This window comes from Chionomys nivalis, chromosome 1 (genome assembly GCF_950005125.1).
Source record: "Chionomys nivalis chromosome 1, mChiNiv1.1, whole genome shotgun sequence".
In the NCBI taxonomy this organism is placed as follows: domain Eukaryota; kingdom Metazoa; phylum Chordata; class Mammalia; order Rodentia; family Cricetidae; genus Chionomys; species Chionomys nivalis.
The window spans coordinates 136299439-136318107 of NC_080086.1; the positions used below are offsets into that span (position 1 = coordinate 136299439).

Here is an 18669-nt window from a genome sequence, read left to right on the forward strand (position 1 = left end):
CTGTTTTGTTCTGTCTCAAGGTGATGTTCTGCAAGGCCTCGGACGCGTGGTATCCCAAGGAGCTACGTTGTCACATGATACCAGCAGCTGGAAGACGGGACTAACATATCGTTCACTGTGTTCCCTCACCTTAGGTCTATGTCCTGGGCATGGAGGTAAAGGCATGGTCAGACCCTGGGAGAAATAGTGAGTGATGGAGATTTAGGGACGAAACAAACCTCACACTGGTTCAGGGGCCCCCTGCTGTAACAAATCCGGGTTGGGGAGTCAGATAGAGTACAGGAAATAGGAGAAAAGGCAGGGGCAGAGTGGGGCCGTGGGGGGCCGGCCTGAGGCAGCCTGTAACAGAGAAGAGAGAGGAAATCAGGGTTGTGGAAACAGCCCCATTTCTGGTCTGTTAGCCAGGGGCTGGGAGGTGAAGAGGGAAATGTGAAGATGGGTAGGACTAGGTAGATTCACTACTGCACAGAAGTCTGCTATCAGAACTAGCAAGCTAGTGCCTAGCTAGGCCTTAAGGGCCTAACTACAAGTTACACTGTGAAGTGAAGACAGGCCATGGTGGAATAAAAATCAGGGACTAAATTAATAATGAAAGTGCATTTAGTCTTTGGGATCAATGAGAAAAGGAGAAAATTGTCCTGCATGTGGAAATGGGGTGAAGGGGTAGTAGAAATGAAGGACGGAGGACTGGACTCCGGTGCTCACCCTGGTGTAGCAGAGCGGGGTCCCGGCTCCAGCTCACTGCTCTCTCTGGTCTGGGGGATAGGGGATATGGGGCTTGAAGAGCCTCTCATCCCTCCGCGAGTCGGCGGTGAGCTCCGGCCCAACCTGGGCCTAGCCTGTGTGGACAGGGTAGTCTAAGAGGTTTTTTGTTTTTTTTTTCTCCCGTGAGGCTTTTCTTTTCTTTTTTTTTCTTTTTTAGAGTTTCCGTGCATAAGAATCTAGCACAGGAGTCCTGAGCACTGTTCCTCGCTGAGAGGATGAGGCAGGGTGGCAGCTAAAGAACTTCCAGATTCAGCTTATGACAACATGCCAGTCTTACTTATCTAAGGGTGGCAAAGGGCCCAGCATTTCACCTCCATGGGTATCCCATGGTTAAGAGGTGGCTGAGTTGAGAAGCCGTATAAATAAAGATGGTAGGGGACTGGCAGACCTCCCTCAGCTTTCTGAGCCTCCGCCCCTGCCAGAGCAGCTTAAACTTCACCCATCCAGAGGAGCTTGTCTAAGTTGGAGGTGATAGTAGGGCTGTTACTAGGAGCAGTAACCAGATGTGTTACCTGGGGAATCCGGGACCCCTCCTGGCGGAAACTCTCCTCGGGCAGGTCTGGTCAGAAAGAGAGGAGACGCTAAGGACGGGTAGGGAAAGCCAAAGCTAGCAGGCTGCGGTTGGGGCGCATCTGGCAGGGACAATGGAGTCTGAGATACCTGGCTGATTGGGACTGGGTAGGTTAACACTCAGGTACCATGCAGCTCTGATAGGCTGGTGACAGAGGCTGTAAAGCAGGACTCAGCATTTCCCTCCCAGTGCTCAGGAGAACAGTGTCTTCCTGGGCTCTGCTAATGTTAAGGACAAGGAAAGACCCCCCCACCCCAAATTTTACCTGCAAACGAGTCCTAATGCAGGGGATCCGAGCACCAGCCCCTAGCAGACTTTTCCCAATCACCATGACAGCCTCTGGCTTGTCCCCTGAAGACGAGGATGAGCAGCTGCTCCCTAGAGGACAGAGGAAACTGATCATCAAGGCAGGACTAGAAGAGAAGGTAACTTCATTTATATCAGTTTCTTGACCTTGTTTTGTTTATGGTGCTGGGGATTAAACCTAGGGTTTCATGTTAAGCCGGTGCCCAACCACTGAGCTATATACCAGCAGCCCTTCACTCAGCATCATTGAATTAGCGGTACAATCATTTGTTGTTGCAGTGATTTTGTGCATAGTAGGATGTTTACCAACATCCCTACCTCAAATTGTGTGTGCTGTTTCCTCCCTAGATCCTTCCCTATTGTAATAGCCAGAACCTCCTTGGATGTTGTCATATGTTCTCTGGGTGGCAGAATTGCTTCTGAGGGGTTCTAATCTGACCCAAGAAGTGAAGCTGCCACTTTGAGTTAAAATTAAACTTTCAAGTTTAATGACTCAATTTGTAAACGTTAGAGCCCACTCCAATCAGATGTTTAGGTATTTAGGCATGGTGGTCATGCCTCTAATCCCAGCATTCCAGAGGCAGAACTGGAAGACCAACTGGTCTATATAATGAGTTCCAGGACAGCGGGCTACATAGACCTTGTCTCAAAGGGGGAGTGGGGGAGTCCATTATGTGCAACAGCTGGACTGAGGACTAACTTGATTAGAAATTGGTAGGTTGGTACAGTATATGTTGGACTCAATCACAGGAAACAATCCTGCTGGGCATGGATTGTTTCTAATAATTAATTGTTGATCTTTAATTCTAGCACTCAGGGCAGTCAGGTAGATCTCTATGGGTTTGGGGCCAGCCTGGTCTACAAAGAGTTCCAGGACAGCCAGAACTACAAAGAGAGACCCTGTTTCAAAAGAAAAAGAAAATAATCCCATTTATTTCCTTATACCACTGGGTCTCTAACTTAAAATACAAGTAGGTGCCTTTAAGTTTAGTTGTATAGGATGCCATTTATAATCATAGGTGAAAAGCCTGTGTTGTTTTAAATGTTCCAATTTTATCCCTACTCCTAGCTCTTGGAGTTAGGGAACTTGATTAAGTAGCACTTTGCAGGTAGAAAGTCCTCACATTCTTGAGCTACAAGCGAGGACTAGATAGTATAGAGCAGTTCCTGCACAGAGTGAACGTTCAATAAATGTTAACTGTTACTTTATTTTACAAATTCATTTCATTGAATTCCACCCTCCCATACAAAGGCACATGTGTTAGGAGTGTGAGGTACCAGGAGAATAACTCACACCTGCTCTGAAGTGGCCTGTATACATCAGGTCAAGAAAGGAAGTCCAGGTTAGGTAGCAGTATGGCTGAAGGGTTTCTTCTTGAAGCTTAGTTGGTAGCCTGTCTAAGCCCTGGGTGGTACAGAAGACAAGAAGCTGGGCAACTCGGATTTCAGGGGCAGTGGGTACAGACCTGATAAGCTGAGTGAATTGGGCAGTAGACAGGAGCCCAGATTTCGTGAGGAGGCTGGGCCAGAACTAGCAAGAGTTGGAGATGGGGCCAGGCTGCTTGTGGTAGGACGATGGTTCAGTGGCTGCTGCCGCCGTCTTCTGTCTGGGCATCGGGGCTCTGAGTGGAAAGGGCACAGCAGGTAAAGATAAAATAAGTGAGACACCATATGATGGGCTTCACTGACTTGCTGGCTTCCCCTGGTCAGGCATGGTCAGAAGATGCCTGTTTTCAAGTTTGTCAACAAAGCAGTCACCTGCCCTGTTCTGGAGCAACTGAGATGAAAGACATCTACTATTGACTCCAGCCATCTAAATCTCAGCCAGCTCTCATCCTACCAGTTTGTTCTGGTTAAAAGTTGCAGCTTCTAGAACATGGCCTTACTAGACTTTTCCCTCACCTCTAACTGCTCCTTTTCTTACTGATCTTCCTGCCACTTAAGGACCAATGTTCCAGCCATCTGGCCTTCCTCTTTTCTTAAGTCCTGTAATCTCTAAGGCCATTTTCTCCCTAAGTCTCTGATTGCCAAACCAAATCTTACTGCCTTTTCCCCACTCCTTTGCTGTGTGCTAGGAAGCTCACTTCATTTTCTCCCTTGCATTTCCATTTGTTTAGTCAAATCCTGATGGTTCGACACTTGCATCTTATTCATGCAGTTGCCAGGGTATAAATGGATATTTTCACTCTCCATCCTCTCCCTTGGTTTGATTTAAAAAAAAAAAAAAAAAATCATACTTTTACATAGGTGCCACCAAGTTATCCTAAAATAGAAACTTTTTTTAAAAATTATTATTCACTGAGGCTTGGGTAAGGGAGAAACAGTTTATCTGCAGACAGATCCTCACTGTATAGCCCAGACTGTCTTCACTGTATAACCTAAGCTAGACCTGAACTTTTGGTCTTGCCACACCCTGCCAAACGCTTGGACTGTATGCATTCACCACACTACTACATGTAGCTAAATTCTAAAGGTCTTTTAAAGATAAAGTCCATTCTAAACCCTTATATTCAGGGTCCTATGCTGTTTCTTGGCTACCTATCATTAGGATGCTAGCTTCATCGCTCATAACTCAGCCATGGTTGCTACTAGCTGTGTGGTTCCTTTGAAATTTGTTTTTCTTTAGGCAGTACCTTGAGTCTCTTCCATGTTCCATCTCAAATGTCAGCTCCCTGTAAATGTTAACTTGGCCATTTACAGGCAAAATTAGTTCCCTTTTTCACATGGCTAGTATAGTTGTTTATAGATCAGTCACCTCTTAAAGTTTATGGGCATACTTCTAGGGGTAGTACTCCGACGTACTCCTTTGGCCTGAACTTGACTACTACAGGTTCTGAAGGGTGTGGCACCAGAGACAGATGGTAGGTGAATGGGACAGGGGACTTACAGTACAGGTTCAGTGGCTTTTAGCAGGTGCCAGGTGCTCTTGAATTGTCGTAGAAACAAAACACTGGTGTCAGTATTCTAGGTGTCTTTTAATACAAGTACAGGTATGAGGTGACTGTACTGGGTTTTAGCAGGCTGTGCCACTGTTACATACGAAACAGTGCAAACCTGTAATCCCAGCATGCAGAAGGTTGTGGCAGGCAGGGTGACTACAAGTTCTAGGCCAGCATGCTCTTCACAATGAGGCCCTGTTTCTTTTCTTTTTTTTCTTTCTTTCTTTTTTTTTTTTTTTTGTTTTGTTTTTCGAGACAGGGTTTCTCTGTGGTTTTGGAGCCTGTCCTGGAACTAGCTCTTGTAGACCAGGCTGGTCTCGAACTCATAGAGATCCGCCTGCCTCTGCCTCCCAAGTGCTGGGATTAAAGGCGTGCGCCACCAACGCCCGGCTGAGGCCCTGTTTCAAAGACTATTTTGATTGATCTTAGGATGGAAGCCCTTCTTGCTATGTGTCCCTGCACTGGATAGCAATTAAAGTCTAAATTAGATTTGTAAGAGTATAAAACAACCAGACCTTAGGGGGCTAGTGAGAGCCGAAATGCTGGTAAGAACAGGAGTCGGAGAGACTTGTGGCCACATCAGCCTGTAACATTAGTCACCCTCAGTGACTTGTGGGTACTGGTGGTATGGATTGAAAATGTGAGTACTGAAATTGTCTTTTAGAATGTGTACCTTCAACCCCATAGGTGGGCAGAGTTCTCAAGTTTGAAGCCAGCCTTATCTACATGGCAAGTTTTAGACAAGCCAGGATTATACAGTGAGACGTTGTCATACAAATGAAGGCATGTTCCTCAGCACAGTAGGCAGAAATAATGGGATGTGTAGATCAGAAATCATGTCTACATACGGGCAAGCTAAAATCCCGTGACAGCACGATCCTTCACCTTACCCTCAAGTAATGAAGAAGCAAGAACATGGTTAAGAGTATGGGAACACACACATATAATCCCAGCACTCTGGAGTGAAGGCAGGAGGCCAGTTGTCTACAAAGTGAGTTTGAACCCAATCTGGACTATATGAACTTCTGTCACATTAAAAAAAAAAAAAAAAGCCGGGCGGTGGTGGCGCACGCCTTTAATCCCAGCACTCGGGAGGCAGAGGCAGGCGGATCTCTGAGTTCGAGGCCAGCCTGGTCTACAAAGGGAGTTCCAGGACAGGCTCCAAAGCTACAGAGAAACCCTGTCTCGAAAATAAAACAAAAAAAAGACAAACCTTTGGGACACATGTAGGTTCTAGTAATAGAGTGCTGAGTGTCACTCTGGAAATAATGAAGCAAATCAGATAAAAAGATTGAAAAAAAAAAAGGCAACACAAAATGGGAGACTAGAACTTGAGAAAGAAAGCAAGGCTTAAAGCTCAGGTTTTGAAAAAAAAGGCAAGGTCTGGTGAGTCTGGGAAATATAAAGACAAGCATTTCAATAAATTACTTAAAGACTGCCTTAACACCTTCCTGTAATTTGTCAATGGAAACACAGCTGGCTCACTTTGAAAGGGGAGGGAGTATTTCAAGACAAGTCTCTTTAACAGCCCTAGCTGTCCTGGAACTCTGTAGACCAGGCTGGCTTTGAACTCAGATTCGCCTGCCTCTGTCTCCTAAGTACTGGGATTAAAGGCATGAACCATCACCCTGTTCTAGCTCACTTTGTGTTTTGACTTTTAACTCCTCTTAATCCAGGTCTTACCCTATTTCTGTTAAGAGGATAAAAGGAGCCCCAATTCTGTATTTAGTTTTGAGTTACAGTCAACAGTGTAATGCCGATTTCAGAGTACTGTGATTGGCTCTGCTTCCACAGGTGGTAAAATGGTATTTTATGGTAACAAGCTGGGACTGGCAAGATAGGACTGGAACCACACTAAGTTGAGCCAGGCTGCCCTCATGTGAAATGAGTTAGGGTGCACATTCCTAAGGTGTCATAGTTGGAAATATTAAGTCTGTTGCTTTATACCTAGAGTCTACATCATCTCTCCAAACATCTTTGGGACATCTCTCAATGTAGTACCCTAGATATTATTGAATCTTTGGAATGCTCACACAGCTGGTTCTTACAACCCTATGAAAATTAGAAAGATTAGATTAAGCATTAATTTAACTCCCAGCTAAACTTTTCCTTCATCACATAGTAAGCATTTGCTGAATACTGAAGTGCTAGGCATAGTGCTAGGTCCTAGTGTTGGTGGATTTCCTGATACTGGTCAAAGTGGCAATGGTGATAGAGACAGCAAGTCCTATTGACTCACCCCAGAGGAACTCATTGCCACTGAGAGCTGGCCATTAACTACTCTACCAAAAGTTGCCTGTTAGCTGAGCCAAGGCACTGACTAGGCCAGGCAAGAGTTCTAGTAATAGCAGGTTCAAATGACAGAACTGGGAGTCAGATGAGAGGTGCTGGTGAGAGGGCGACAGTTAAAGGCTCCTGCCTCACCTTTCACAACATCTGGCTGGATAGATAGGCTGAAGGGGCAAGACTAGAATCATGCAAGTGAGAAACCTCGGATGCAAAACTGAAAGGGGCAGCTGCATGAGTGTGGAATTTTGTGTCCTGGGTGCATCACCTGCCTCTGTATAATGTTACCCTGACCCCTTTAGCTCTTGCAGTTTTTCCTTCCTTCCCTTCCCTTCCCTTCCCTTCCCTTCCCTTCCCTTCCCTTCCCTTTCCTTTCTCTTTTTCTTTTTTGTAGTTTTGGAGCCTGTCTTGAAAATTGCTCTGTAGACCAGGCTGGATCTCTTAACTCACAGAGATCCCCCTGCCTCTGCCTCCCAAGTTCTGGGAGTGCGCCATCACTGTCTGGCAACTTTTGCAGTTCTTGCATGCCTTTGCCTTTTCTCACTTCACTGTATTGCTCTCCAGTGCCCTCTTTCCCTACAGTCACAGCAGCTACAGATAGTCTTGTTGGTGTCTGTGAGATGGTAGATTATAGCTGTGCTACAGATCTGGGAAGGTAGGAGGAGCACGGTTTGTAGCTGGGAGTCAGGTAGATTCTGGCCCTAAGGTCAGGCACAGGAATTAAGACCAACTCAGAACTGTTTGGCCTCATGTGGTAAGAGCTTTCCTGTCTGAAGTTGGCTTTCATTGGCCTTCTACATCACCATCTCCCAGCTTGAAATGGAGCCTTTCAGACCAGTTCCCTGTCTGCCTTAAGCTGCTGGCTGAGCTGCCCAGATCTTTACCTTGAGAAAACTCCCTGGAACCCCCAATATCATGTTTGTTCTAGTCAATAAAACCAATAAAATATATAGTTAAATATGATAATACAGTAATTGATTTTTTTTTTTATGGGGAATGGGTGGGTAGAGCCTTAAACTCACTCTGTAGCCAAGGGATGACCTTTTCTTTATCTTCCAAGTGCTGGGATTACAGGCATGTACCGCCACACTTGACATAGAAATTTTATAAATTCACAAATCAACAAAATTATCAAACCACAGTTCAAATTTTGGGAAAGTATAGCTCATTTACAGTTAAAATTTCTGTGTTCTGGGGGGTCATGTTTTTTTCTTTCTAGCTTTGAAAACAACAGGCAAGCCAGGATGGCCGAGTTCAGTATCCAAGACCCACATGGTAGAGAGGGAAGGAGAACTCCCATCAGTTGTTCTCTCGCCGCCACTGGGGGCCGTGGCATGTGCCCTTGCCCATAGACAACATACACTCACACACAATAAATAAATGCAAATAAACAAAGCATATAGCTTGCTGTGGTAGAGGCCAGAGAGCCAGAGACGTGAAAACAAATGTCACACTGTAACATTGCAGGACAGATCACCCTAGACAAGTTTTCTCAAGAGTTGATTGAAAACACCATGTCCAGATGTTAGTCTGCATTGCAGCCCTATCTAAAATCAGAACCAGCCTCCCTTCCTGAGGGCCTTCAAAGAACAATGCCAGCAAATGCCCAGCAGAACACTTTTAAGATTCCTACTTTTTAACTTTTAACTCCCTACACTATTTTGATAGTAACTTTTATCTTGACCCTTGACTTCAAAGCCATAGTTCTCTGCTTTTACAAGTATTTATGCAAGTCTTGGGGGCATCTCTTCTCTAGTCAGCTCTTTTTGTTCCAAGCTCGTTCACCTGAGAACGCAAGAATGCCTTCTCACTTAGCATTACTGGCACTTCGATGTGGTGACTTAGTTCTCCAGTCCTCCACTTGCCTACAGGACATCTCCCCAGATAACTTAAGGAATATAAGTGTGTCTAAAATAGCTTTTCATGGTTTTCCCCAAAGTGTCTTGAGTGTCACCATAACTTTCCTCTGCATATAACTGTGAAGGTTCCTAGCTCACCTGTTTTTTACCATTACTGAATCTTGCTGCTTCTGTTCTAATGCTTAGACGTCTCTGTTGCAGGCCTTGGTCCAGGCTCTAGTAGCGCATGTGTAAATAAATGACTGCAAGCCAGTCTCCCCTCTCCCTTTCAGGCATGCAGTGCAGTACTTTGTTCCTATTTTTCTTAGAAGCATATCGTTGTTACCATATGCCTTATTTTAAACATCCTTGTTTTCAAAACACTTCTACTTTCCACGTTTCTTCACCAGATTTTGTGGTGAAGGGTGTAGCCCTTGTATGTCAGCTAAGTATACATGCTTTTGTCCACCCAGGAGATGTGTTTCTGATCATGGCTGTCATTTCTCATTTCTGGAATGTTTTTGTCAAGCCACATATTATTTGTTTTTCAAAGCCGTTTCTCAACTGAACTTCTTTGCTTCATTACTCATGACCTACCACAGCAGCCCCCCAAGTGCCCTGAATGTTTATAATGTGCATGTATTTTTAATGTATATTTACTGTCTTGTTTCCTCTGTGAAGCTTCTCGTCAATCAAGCAAGAACTACTTGGTGCTCAGGCTAAATATTTTCTATTAGTTCTCTGGGGAAGCAACAAGAGAAAGAATACCAGGCCCTCACATCAAGGATTTCAGAAAAATTTTGCATCAGGAAGTGAGACTGGAGGGTGTCACTAAAATACTGATTACAAACTGGGAATGATAGCCTGCCTATAACCCAGCATTTGTTAAATTGAAGCAAGAGGATCCTAAGCCAATCTAGGCTACAGAACAAAACCCTGCCTCAAAAAAAAAACAAAAACAAAAACAAAACAAAACAAAAAAAACCCTGCCTTGAATCCTCATGCAAGTGATATAGAAAAGGCCCTTTGTGGTCAAGGAAGGAAAATTTATAATGCTGATAAAGAAATGAGCTATGATCTAGGAAAGGCTGACAAAAAACAAAACTTCATCCAGATTTGACTATGGGAGACTAGATATACTAAAAACCTAGAAGACAAACTGGAATAATTGCCATTTAAGGAATAAACAATTCTTCACCACTTCACCCCTGGGAGAAGAATCATTAGGGAGCCCAGATTGGCCTTCAATTGTCATTTTGCTTCAGCCTACCAAGCCAGTGTTACGGGTCTGTGCCACCACACCCAGCTGGACAAGCCCTTCCTAAAGCAGTCTAAGTCTCATCAGAAAAATGGGCGCACTCTGCATCCCACAGGACCTGCTTGGATGAAATGAACCTATTTATGATACTGTCTTATTCTTTATTAAATGCTATCTAATATGAAGCATTACTGTTACTAATATGTTAAAGCATAGTGCTATGAGTTAGACTGTCAATGGGGTTGGAATATAAACAGAACCAAGTTTTGTATCAGAAATAAGAACATTCTAATTAGCTCAAGCTGAGCTTCCTCTGCAGCTTCTCTAACTAGCAATCAGATTTATAGACACTAACCAGTGCATATCAGGGCATTCCAAAAGGAGGGTGCAAACTTAACAGTAGAAACATGCTCACAAAAATAACAGCTCTTAGTTCCAGCTTACAAGTCTCCATGTTTTGACAAATTTCTATAGCCCACAAGACATCAACAGTACTGATTTGTGGTGTCTATTTCTAGAACTAATACTATAAAATTCTCTTCCCCAATCACAATCCAGCTTCCTGCCAGCTTTTGTTCCCTGCCCCCAACCCCATCCCTTCAAACCCATGATTTGGTCATAAATTTCCTACCCAGAATCTCGTCAAGTGAGATCTAAAACTTACTATTGCCTAGTTGTGCCACTGTGCACACTGATGAGGATAGACTGCTGGTTTGTAAGTCTGTGAGAGAAGCTGCTTCAGTTTTTCCTTGGAAGAATGGAATCTTGATATTACTATCTGAGTAGCCGTGAAGCCAGGAAGTTTCAGCCCACAGAGGCCGTGGACAGTGCTACAGTTTGAATTTCCTCCTACTGCCAACATGAAGACACTGCTACATTGTCCTTGATATGGAAGTCCCATGTCTGTGTTTGGCACTGCTTTAGCTAGTGTTTTGTCCTTGGAAATGTCCCTGGCTCCTAGCATGTGCTGAAGCTACAATCCCCAGGACTTCTTCCTGTGGCCGGCCATACACAGTATTGTCCTGAAGTCAAGCCGTAGGGAACAACAAGGTCACAGGAGAGACTGTGGATTCTTCTGCTACAGACTAGTTTTATTGATTTACCCCTTGCACGTTTTCAAGCTCTTTTCCCCCAGCAATGCCCCAAACAACCGAACACCTGCTGCAGGGGCTCCCAGACTGGCTTACCTCTGACAGGGCCCAGCACCCGATGGCTGACCTTTTGGGTGCTAGAGCCCAGGCCTGGCAGCCCTGCAGGCCGACTGCCATGAAAAGGAAAGCTGGGAGAGTTCTTCATCTGTGGAGAATTTTGTTGGCTGCTGCTGCTACCACCACCACTTGTGCCAGTGCTAAAACTTCGAGCCCGGCTCAAGGTGTTTTCAGAGCAGGAAATGGGCAATCCACTGCAAAGAAGCAGATACCAGTTACTCTGCACCTGGGAAGAAGTGTCCTCAGGCTTCCTTAGGATGTAGCAATTAAAATTCACTTCCGGAGTTAAAGGGCATAAAAATCCATTGCCAGGAAGAAAGGAGGGAATGCATATCCATGGATGGAGCATTTAACTTGGGGGCATACCTCCTAATCTTGGCGGTCATCCTAAGTAGCCGTGGTGCTGGCTCTAGAACCCTCTTCACTTAAGTCATTTACCTTTGGGATCAGACCTGCCACACTCTGGCCACACTTCTCTGGATCTAGGAGTCCCTTGGCCTGATTTTCAACTCCCTGAGATATAGCTCTAGGTGAGAGGGACCAGGCTCCCTTCTCAAAAACTGAAGTAATTCCACCAGTTTTCTTTTTCTTTCTTTTTTTCTTGGTTTTGTGAGACAGAGTTTCTCTGTGTAGCTTTGGAGCCTGTCTTGGCTGGCACTAGCTCTTGTAGACCAGGCTGGCCTTGAACTCACAGAGATCCACCTGCCTCTCCCTCCTGAGTGCTGGATTAAAGGTGTGTGCTCCCACCGCCCGGCCCACCAGTCTTCATTTACCCAGAGCACAGCACCCCTTTAGAGTCTGCCAACCTTCCTGCACTCGCCACGCTGCTGGTCTTACTTGTTACTTTTGGGCGGAGTTCGCCACGCTGCTGGTCTTACTTGTTACTTTTGGGCGGAGTTCGAGCTCCTCTCTTCTTGCTCACGCCCACGCTCACGCTCACAGTGCTGGTCAGACCTCTGCTGTTGCGCACGTGCTTTAGCATCCAGGCCCGCAGGTTAGTGAGACTGTTGTGTTCTGACAGCACAATTCGGGGCCAGGGGTTACATTCTGCCATATCCAGAGCTGCGATGGCCATAGCTCGTCCCACCTGTGGGGAGTTGTATGGTTTAGTATCTTTGTCCTCTAATCTAGCTGCTGGTTAGGGGAGTGGTACACAGCACAACAGGCAAGAGGAAGCTAGACGTAACAGTGGGTACCCTGAATTTTGTGCCCAGGTTCTTTATCTCAAGCCTGTTTACAGCTTGCTGTTCTGAGCAGGGACTGGTGTGCTTTTGGTTGACACTATGAGTTTGTATCTTTTACAACCTCAAGTTTTATCTCTCTTACATGCCTAGAAACAGACATACCAAGACTATAATAATGGGTGCTTTTGAGCCTAGGAGTGAATGAATCCATGAGGAATATCAGCTCAGGCCAGGTGATTTAGTTAGCTGTCCCAGGGTAATGTCTGGGTTGGGGGTCAGAAATCATGCCTGTGTTTTTGCCATTACCATGACAGTTAACTGAAGAAAATCACACAACTCTGCAGAGCATCAACTGTTCCCACTTCCCCACTTAGTCTATGGATTCATACCTGCTCAAATAGTTCCACAGTGTATCTGGAGGGGAAAGCTGGCGGCGGAGGGGGGCTGGCGCGCCCATTGTCATGGCAGGCAGCAGGGATGCTGTTTACTGAGCGTCCAGTGTTGTAGTTGCATTCAAGTGTGTAGCTAAGACACAGAGACCTTTGTGAGTGTCCTGTCTGAACAGGTGCTGGGGCAGAACAGCGAGGGGCAGTGAGATGGCTTAAGAAGGTGATCACTTGGAAACAAGTAGACCAAGAGAAAGTGCTAATAATTCCCAACTAACTACTGACCGCGTGCCCAGGAAGTCCTCCAAAAATAAGACTCCGTGATTAATGCCAACTGTGCTAATTGAGACTCTTTTTAAGACTTGGGTGGTTCCAGCCCCTCAAACACCTAGGAATAAGTATTTTTTTTCTTTAAATAAGTTATTTTCTCAACTATGCCAGTTTCCTCCCAACCTGTGTATTATCCCTGAGGCTTTGTAGATTGCAACACGACCGCTTCCCTCTTTGGACTGGCCATCTCTACGGTCTCGGGCATACATGTTCTTTTCTGAGAAATTGCAGCCCTGGAAGTCAAAGTGGGCTGAATTCAAGGAGATGAGCTTTGGATATAGCATGTTTTCCACCTGTTTGAGGGAGGAAAAGGCAACTCAGAAGACAATACAGAAAAAAGGGATAGGGGCAAGAAAACTAAGGCAGACAGTCATGTGACTATGTAGCATATAGCATTATAGCCATCGGCAGTAATCAATGTTTCTTGAAAGTCTCACTGCTGAACATTATTTCTTTTAAGCTCTTAGATTTCCTGCCACATTTTCCTGCTCTGGTTCTCAAGCTCTATAGAACTGGGGTGCCGGTAGCTTGCTCTTCACTCAGTGGCTGTAAGGTGCTAGTGCCATCTCTTTGTCCTTTGAAGCTTGTGCAGAGGGAGTGTGCACAGACCTTCCTGCTTGCTTCTCCAGAAGGCCACCTTCCCACCTTGCCTGTAACCTAACCCTCATCTCCCAACTGCTACACCGTACCTAGAGTCCTACCTGGGTGCTCTCATCACTAAAGCTGTTTCCATACATGAAGCAGCCCCTTTTGGAAGCATGCCCATGCAAGTCCACATAGTAAGCAACACCACTCTCTTTTGGGGGGATGGTGTCAGGGGCTGGCTCTTCCAGTTCAGGAGACTGTTGTGGCGGGACCCACACAGTGTCAGTCTTCTCTTCTGCTGCTGGCTCTGTCTCAGCCCAGGTCTCAGGGCTTTCCCCATCAGATGGCTGTCCAAGGTGAGCTTCATTGTGGAGGTTGTTGACTTTCTCAAGGTCAGAAAGAGGAGTCTCAGGCGGCGGGAGATGGAGACTGGGCTGCGGGGCACAGGGACTCTTGGCATTGAGCCGGGAGTGCACGTGATGGTAGAGAAGCACAGCTTTCGCGCCATAGATGGCTGGGTGCAGGATGGCGTCAGGCTTCAGGTACTGACGGTTGAGATTCACCCCACGGGAGTCTGTGCTGTAGGAAGACAGGACTGAACAGGGTCTAGGTGTCTGGGCCAGCAAGAGACACTAGAGTAGGTGATAAGGAGGCTGGAAGACTTGTCGAGTGCATGGCTTAAATTATGCTGGGAAAGAAAGGAGGACATGACCCTTCCTTGACTTGTTGTCCTCCTACTATAGAAATCCAAGGACAGCCCCTACCCAAGTAGTCTTCACCTAGCCTACTTTTGCTTCAGCCCAGGAGTGCATGTAGATGCCATCCCTTCTCAGCTCACTGGAGCATTAAAAGGACTCGTCCTTGTTAGGGTACAAGAGGACTAGGAATACAGACAAGTCAGAAGGCTGTCTATCTGTCACAGAGACGTGGGACATAAGAGAAACTGAGGAAATCCAAAAAGGTTTAGGCTACTTACCGGTAGTGGCCCCGAACCACACCATCAGGGTTTAACATAGGAATCAACTTAAAGACAAAGAGTCGACGTAGGGTTTGCGCCCGGGGGTCATCAGGTCGAAGGATGAAGTCCAAAAAGCCATTGAAGACAAAGCTAGACGGAGTCTCTCCAGGGTGTACCCTGCTGCTTAAGAAGAAGATCTGAGGTGGAGAGGAAAGCAGACGAAGGTCAGTAGTGCTGTAGTTCCACCCTGACGTATGTGGGCAGGAGTGGCTGTCTGCCAGAGCTACAGCACTGCAGCCCTCTGCCCTGGGCTACAAGCTAAGTTGGGTCCAGAATGCATAGAGGTAAAGCTTTAAATTATCCACAGTGGCTGGAGCTAGAATAAGGCGAGAGTACTATTTTGTTTTATTTATGTGTATGTCTGTGTGTCCGTCTACAAGTGCCTGTGAAGTGTGGAAGTTGTTATACCTCCTGGAGCAGGAGTTAAAGGCAACCACAGACAGCGTGGGTGATGGGAACCAAACAAGGATCCTGTGTGAGAGTATCAGGTGCTCTTAAACACTGAGCCGTCTTCTCCACCCAAGAGGACTGCTCCTATGTTCTCCCCACTCACCCTTTTGCCTGTGAAACGGAAGGGTCGGGGAGTGCTAAGATCAGGGAATAGCTGCTCTAGACGGGGCTCCCGATCTTCTCGAAGCCCATGGCAGGAAGTGACTGTTAGTAGATCTACCCGAAGTCCATCCAGAGAATAGCAGAGAAGTTCCCGGTGGTAATAAATGCTATCCAGAGGACTATGGGGGATAAAATCATTAGTCATAAGTCCCTGAGGTCCTGGAAAGAGCAGCGTCACCAGCTCAGGACTTGTATTATCTGGTCCCTCCCCATAACCTTTGGGACCTCTTAGTCCCTTCAACTGGTGAGTCTAAGGATATTTGTGGGCCTGTACTGCCAGGTGCAGAATACAGGACTGAAATGGGAGTGCATGCGTGCACACGAGCCCGTTGGAGTAGTTTGCAGAAGTTGGTTCTCTTCTATCATGTCAGTTCTGGGGACGAATTCCTATCATCAGGCTTGGCAGCAAGCACCCTTCTTTACTCACTGAGCCATCTTGCTGTTGTTCCTTCACCCCTTTTATTTAGGGTGAACTTCCTGTTTGATTTCCTAGTTTGTGGGGCTTTAGGATAGACTTGCATATACAGAGTTGTCATTGGAGGCAGATGAAGAAGACATGCTGGGCAGCCACAGTACTGGCCAAATTCTAGATAACTCGTGAGAACCGAACAGGACATGAACTTGGCACATGGGGGAAGGAGTGTAGGTGGTGGTGTGCTGATTGTGGTTGTAAAGGAACACCTTTTTCAGAATGCCGCATTCACACAGGGAAAAGACTGATGAAGTTCTGGCTAAGAGCCAGAAGCAGTAGAGGTACTACAGGATCTAAGGCAGTGTGGCAAGGGTAAGGGTTGGTTAGTACCTGCTATGGGTAGAGTGATTCTCTGGAAAGCGCTGGTCTAGCTGGCTTAGCAAATCCTGGCAGTCGCTGTAGGAGAAAGGATAGCAGAAGGCGAAGAAGGTGGTGGCTCCCCGGCCCTCTACGAAGCGGTGAACAAAGGACAGCACAAACTGTGTCTCTGTCATCTGGGCAGCAGAGGAGGAAGAGGAGGGGTATGGTCATCTGTCAGAACTGAGCTCCTCCTGTTAGGAACACCTTTACCAACTCCCCGCCCTCTGATACTTTCCATGAAAGCCAGCTTCTTCAGGCTTGCTGAAGTAGGGGCTCATCCTGGACCCCAACTAGGGGTGGAAGAAAGAAGATACTAAACTCAGGGGTGCTACCTGCCTCATACTCTCTTTCAGGAACTTGTTTCCTGTACTAGCACTTGGTCTTTACCCCTAATGAAGAACTTACCTCGAAGGTGGGCCGGTCTCTAATGCGTTCCCAGCGTGGCCGGGAAGGCAGCGTGCGCACAAAGGGGGCCATGCCCTGAGAATATAGCTTGCTTTGCTTGTTCATGTTCATAATGTTGATCTTGATAAGTTTCCCTGGAGTTCCTCCCCGGACACTGAAGTAGAACCATGACCTGAGAACCAAGAGAGACCAGCTGTCAGATGTGGGAGGGCTAGAGAGAGAATGTGTGGGAAATGGGGGTCAAGTCAAAACTGCATAGAGCTATTTAGTAAAGAGGACGGGAGGGGTTGGAAACGAGACACTACGGTCTGTAAGTCAAAGGACAGACTACACTCTGCATCAGGGCACTTGGACATTCCCGCCCACCCTCTCACTTCTCATACCTGTTCCCGTTCTCAAATTCTGTTTCAGCACAGTCCGGCCGGGTCCACACGTTGAACTCGTAGTCAGGGGAAGCAATGCTACTAGTGGGGGCTGAAGCCCCCCCTCCTACTCCTTCCCCATCGCTAGAAACCGTTTCCACCTTTTCCACATGGGCTAGGTTCCCTGAATCAAAGCGAGAACTGAACAGCAATCCCCCACAGCGCAGCTCCATGGTGGGGCTGGGAAAGCATCCTCTTGCCCCACACAGGCCCTGAGAGCTGGGGGAAAAGGAAAGGGTTTGTAGGCAGGCGGGAGAGAAAAATGCAACAATGTTTTTGGGTATCTTTGGATAGATGAGAAATGCTTTTAGTATTCTATGAAGCAAAATACTCCCTTTCTTAGAAAACATGGAAGTAGCCTTCCAGCAAGATCAAGAGAAAGCAGAACTCTGTCCCTGGACACCCAAAGGTTATGAGTAACCTGAAAGACCCCATTTAACTACACGCAGCTGCTGCCAAATCAAATGCTCAATGGCTTCTTTGGCTGAGTTGGCAAACTCTAGACTCTCATGCTTCTCAGAAACCTAAAGAGCAGAGACTGGACGTCAGATGGCTGCCACCGACTCTATGAGGGAGGGGCCATTTTAACATTTCCTAGATTGGCTTTGTACTGTGCAGCCCAGAGCAGAAAGAACTAAATTTCTAAGTGTAAATGGTGGCTTCCTTTCTTTACCCCTTTGTCTTCACAAGCACTGACTAGAATCATGCTGTTGTTTCTATGAGACCTTCAAGAGCTGTTTCTGTAGTTGCCACCCCCTTTCTATACTATGCCTATTATGAAAACTAGAAAAACATGGCCTGTGCCTGGCCAAAGCCACTTGCTCACCTGCCCTGAACCTCAGTTCCAATTAGGGTCTGTTTCCATCCTCCCGCCCTGTAGACACTGGAGCCTGTGCAAAAGCTACCCTCGAAGATGTGGGTAACGGGTGTCCTAAGCACCCTTTGGAAGGCTGGGCCAGTAGAATCGCGCTTGGAAGCAGCAAGCAGCTCCTTGATTCGCGAGGACCCTCGCACTGACTGGCTGGTCCAGGGCAGGGAAGGGTTTGGAGGCGTGGGAGGGGTCGAGACAGAGACACTGGAGGATGGGAAGGCTGGTCCTAGGGGTCAGAGGTGAGGCCACGGGCTCGGAGGTGGTCAGCCAGAGGCGGGGTCGGCCGACCGCGCCAGGCCGGGGGGGCGGGGTGGCATTCGACAGGGGCTCGGGCGGAGCGGGCTGAGAAGGGGGCGGGGCCGGCCGCGGGGCCGCAGTCCGCGCAGAGCCCCTCACCTCTCTCCGGGCCGCTGCTCCCGCTCCCTGTCCCGCTAGCGAGGCGGCACCTCGGGCCCCGGCACCCGGGCCCTCCACCCAGGACCCACACAAAACCAGAGAGCCGCGGTGCCGGGACCCCGCTCTGCCAGGAAACAAGAAGTCTCTTGCCTATTGGCCGCAGTCGCAGCTGGCTACCCGCCCAGTAAAGCGTGCTGCCATTGGCCGGCGCGCAGGGTTCCGTGCACGTTGGCAGGTACCTGTGAGGGGGCCGTTTGGGGGCTTCCCGCGGGCCAGCGCCGTCCGCCGCTCAGGCAGCGTCTTCTCTGGAGGCGGTTAACGGCCCGCCACCCCGAGGCGGGAAAGACAAAGCCAGGGCGCGGGCAACAGGGAAAGACTCACCTGTGGACAAGAAGACGCCGTGTGAAGCGGATCCTTGCCTACCGTGCCCTTAGCGCTACTGTCTAGCAAAAGGCCA

The 18669-nt window shown here is 47.4% G+C and overlaps 1 protein-coding gene across 6 annotated transcripts; it reads right to left on the reverse strand.

The window, feature by feature from the left end:
• Positions 1-77: 77 nt before the first annotated feature.
• Positions 78-18330, reverse strand: Agbl5 (AGBL carboxypeptidase 5). Of its 6 annotated transcripts, none has more exons than XM_057765687.1 (15): positions 18213-18330; positions 16907-17164; positions 16524-16695; positions 16089-16252; positions 15228-15405; positions 14633-14811; positions 13773-14235; positions 13195-13364; positions 12745-12880; positions 12050-12258; positions 11151-11365; positions 3109-3264; positions 1602-1714; positions 706-839; positions 78-339 (listed from the first exon to the last, which is right to left on the reverse strand). In XM_057765687.1, the coding sequence occupies exons 2-15, from the start codon at positions 17116-17118 to the stop codon at positions 168-170; spliced, it is 2673 nt and encodes an 890-aa protein (XP_057621670.1). In that variant the 5' UTR covers positions 17119-17164; positions 18213-18330; the 3' UTR covers positions 78-167. The 6 variants fall into 6 exon arrangements, 5 of the variants coding, with proteins under 5 accessions (XP_057621670.1, XP_057621662.1, XP_057621645.1 ...); XM_057765679.1 differs by having other exon boundaries at positions 17772-18322; XR_009056862.1 differs by adding an exon at positions 1278-1324 and having other exon boundaries at positions 207-339; positions 16907-18322.
• Positions 18331-18669: the final 339 nt, after the last annotated feature.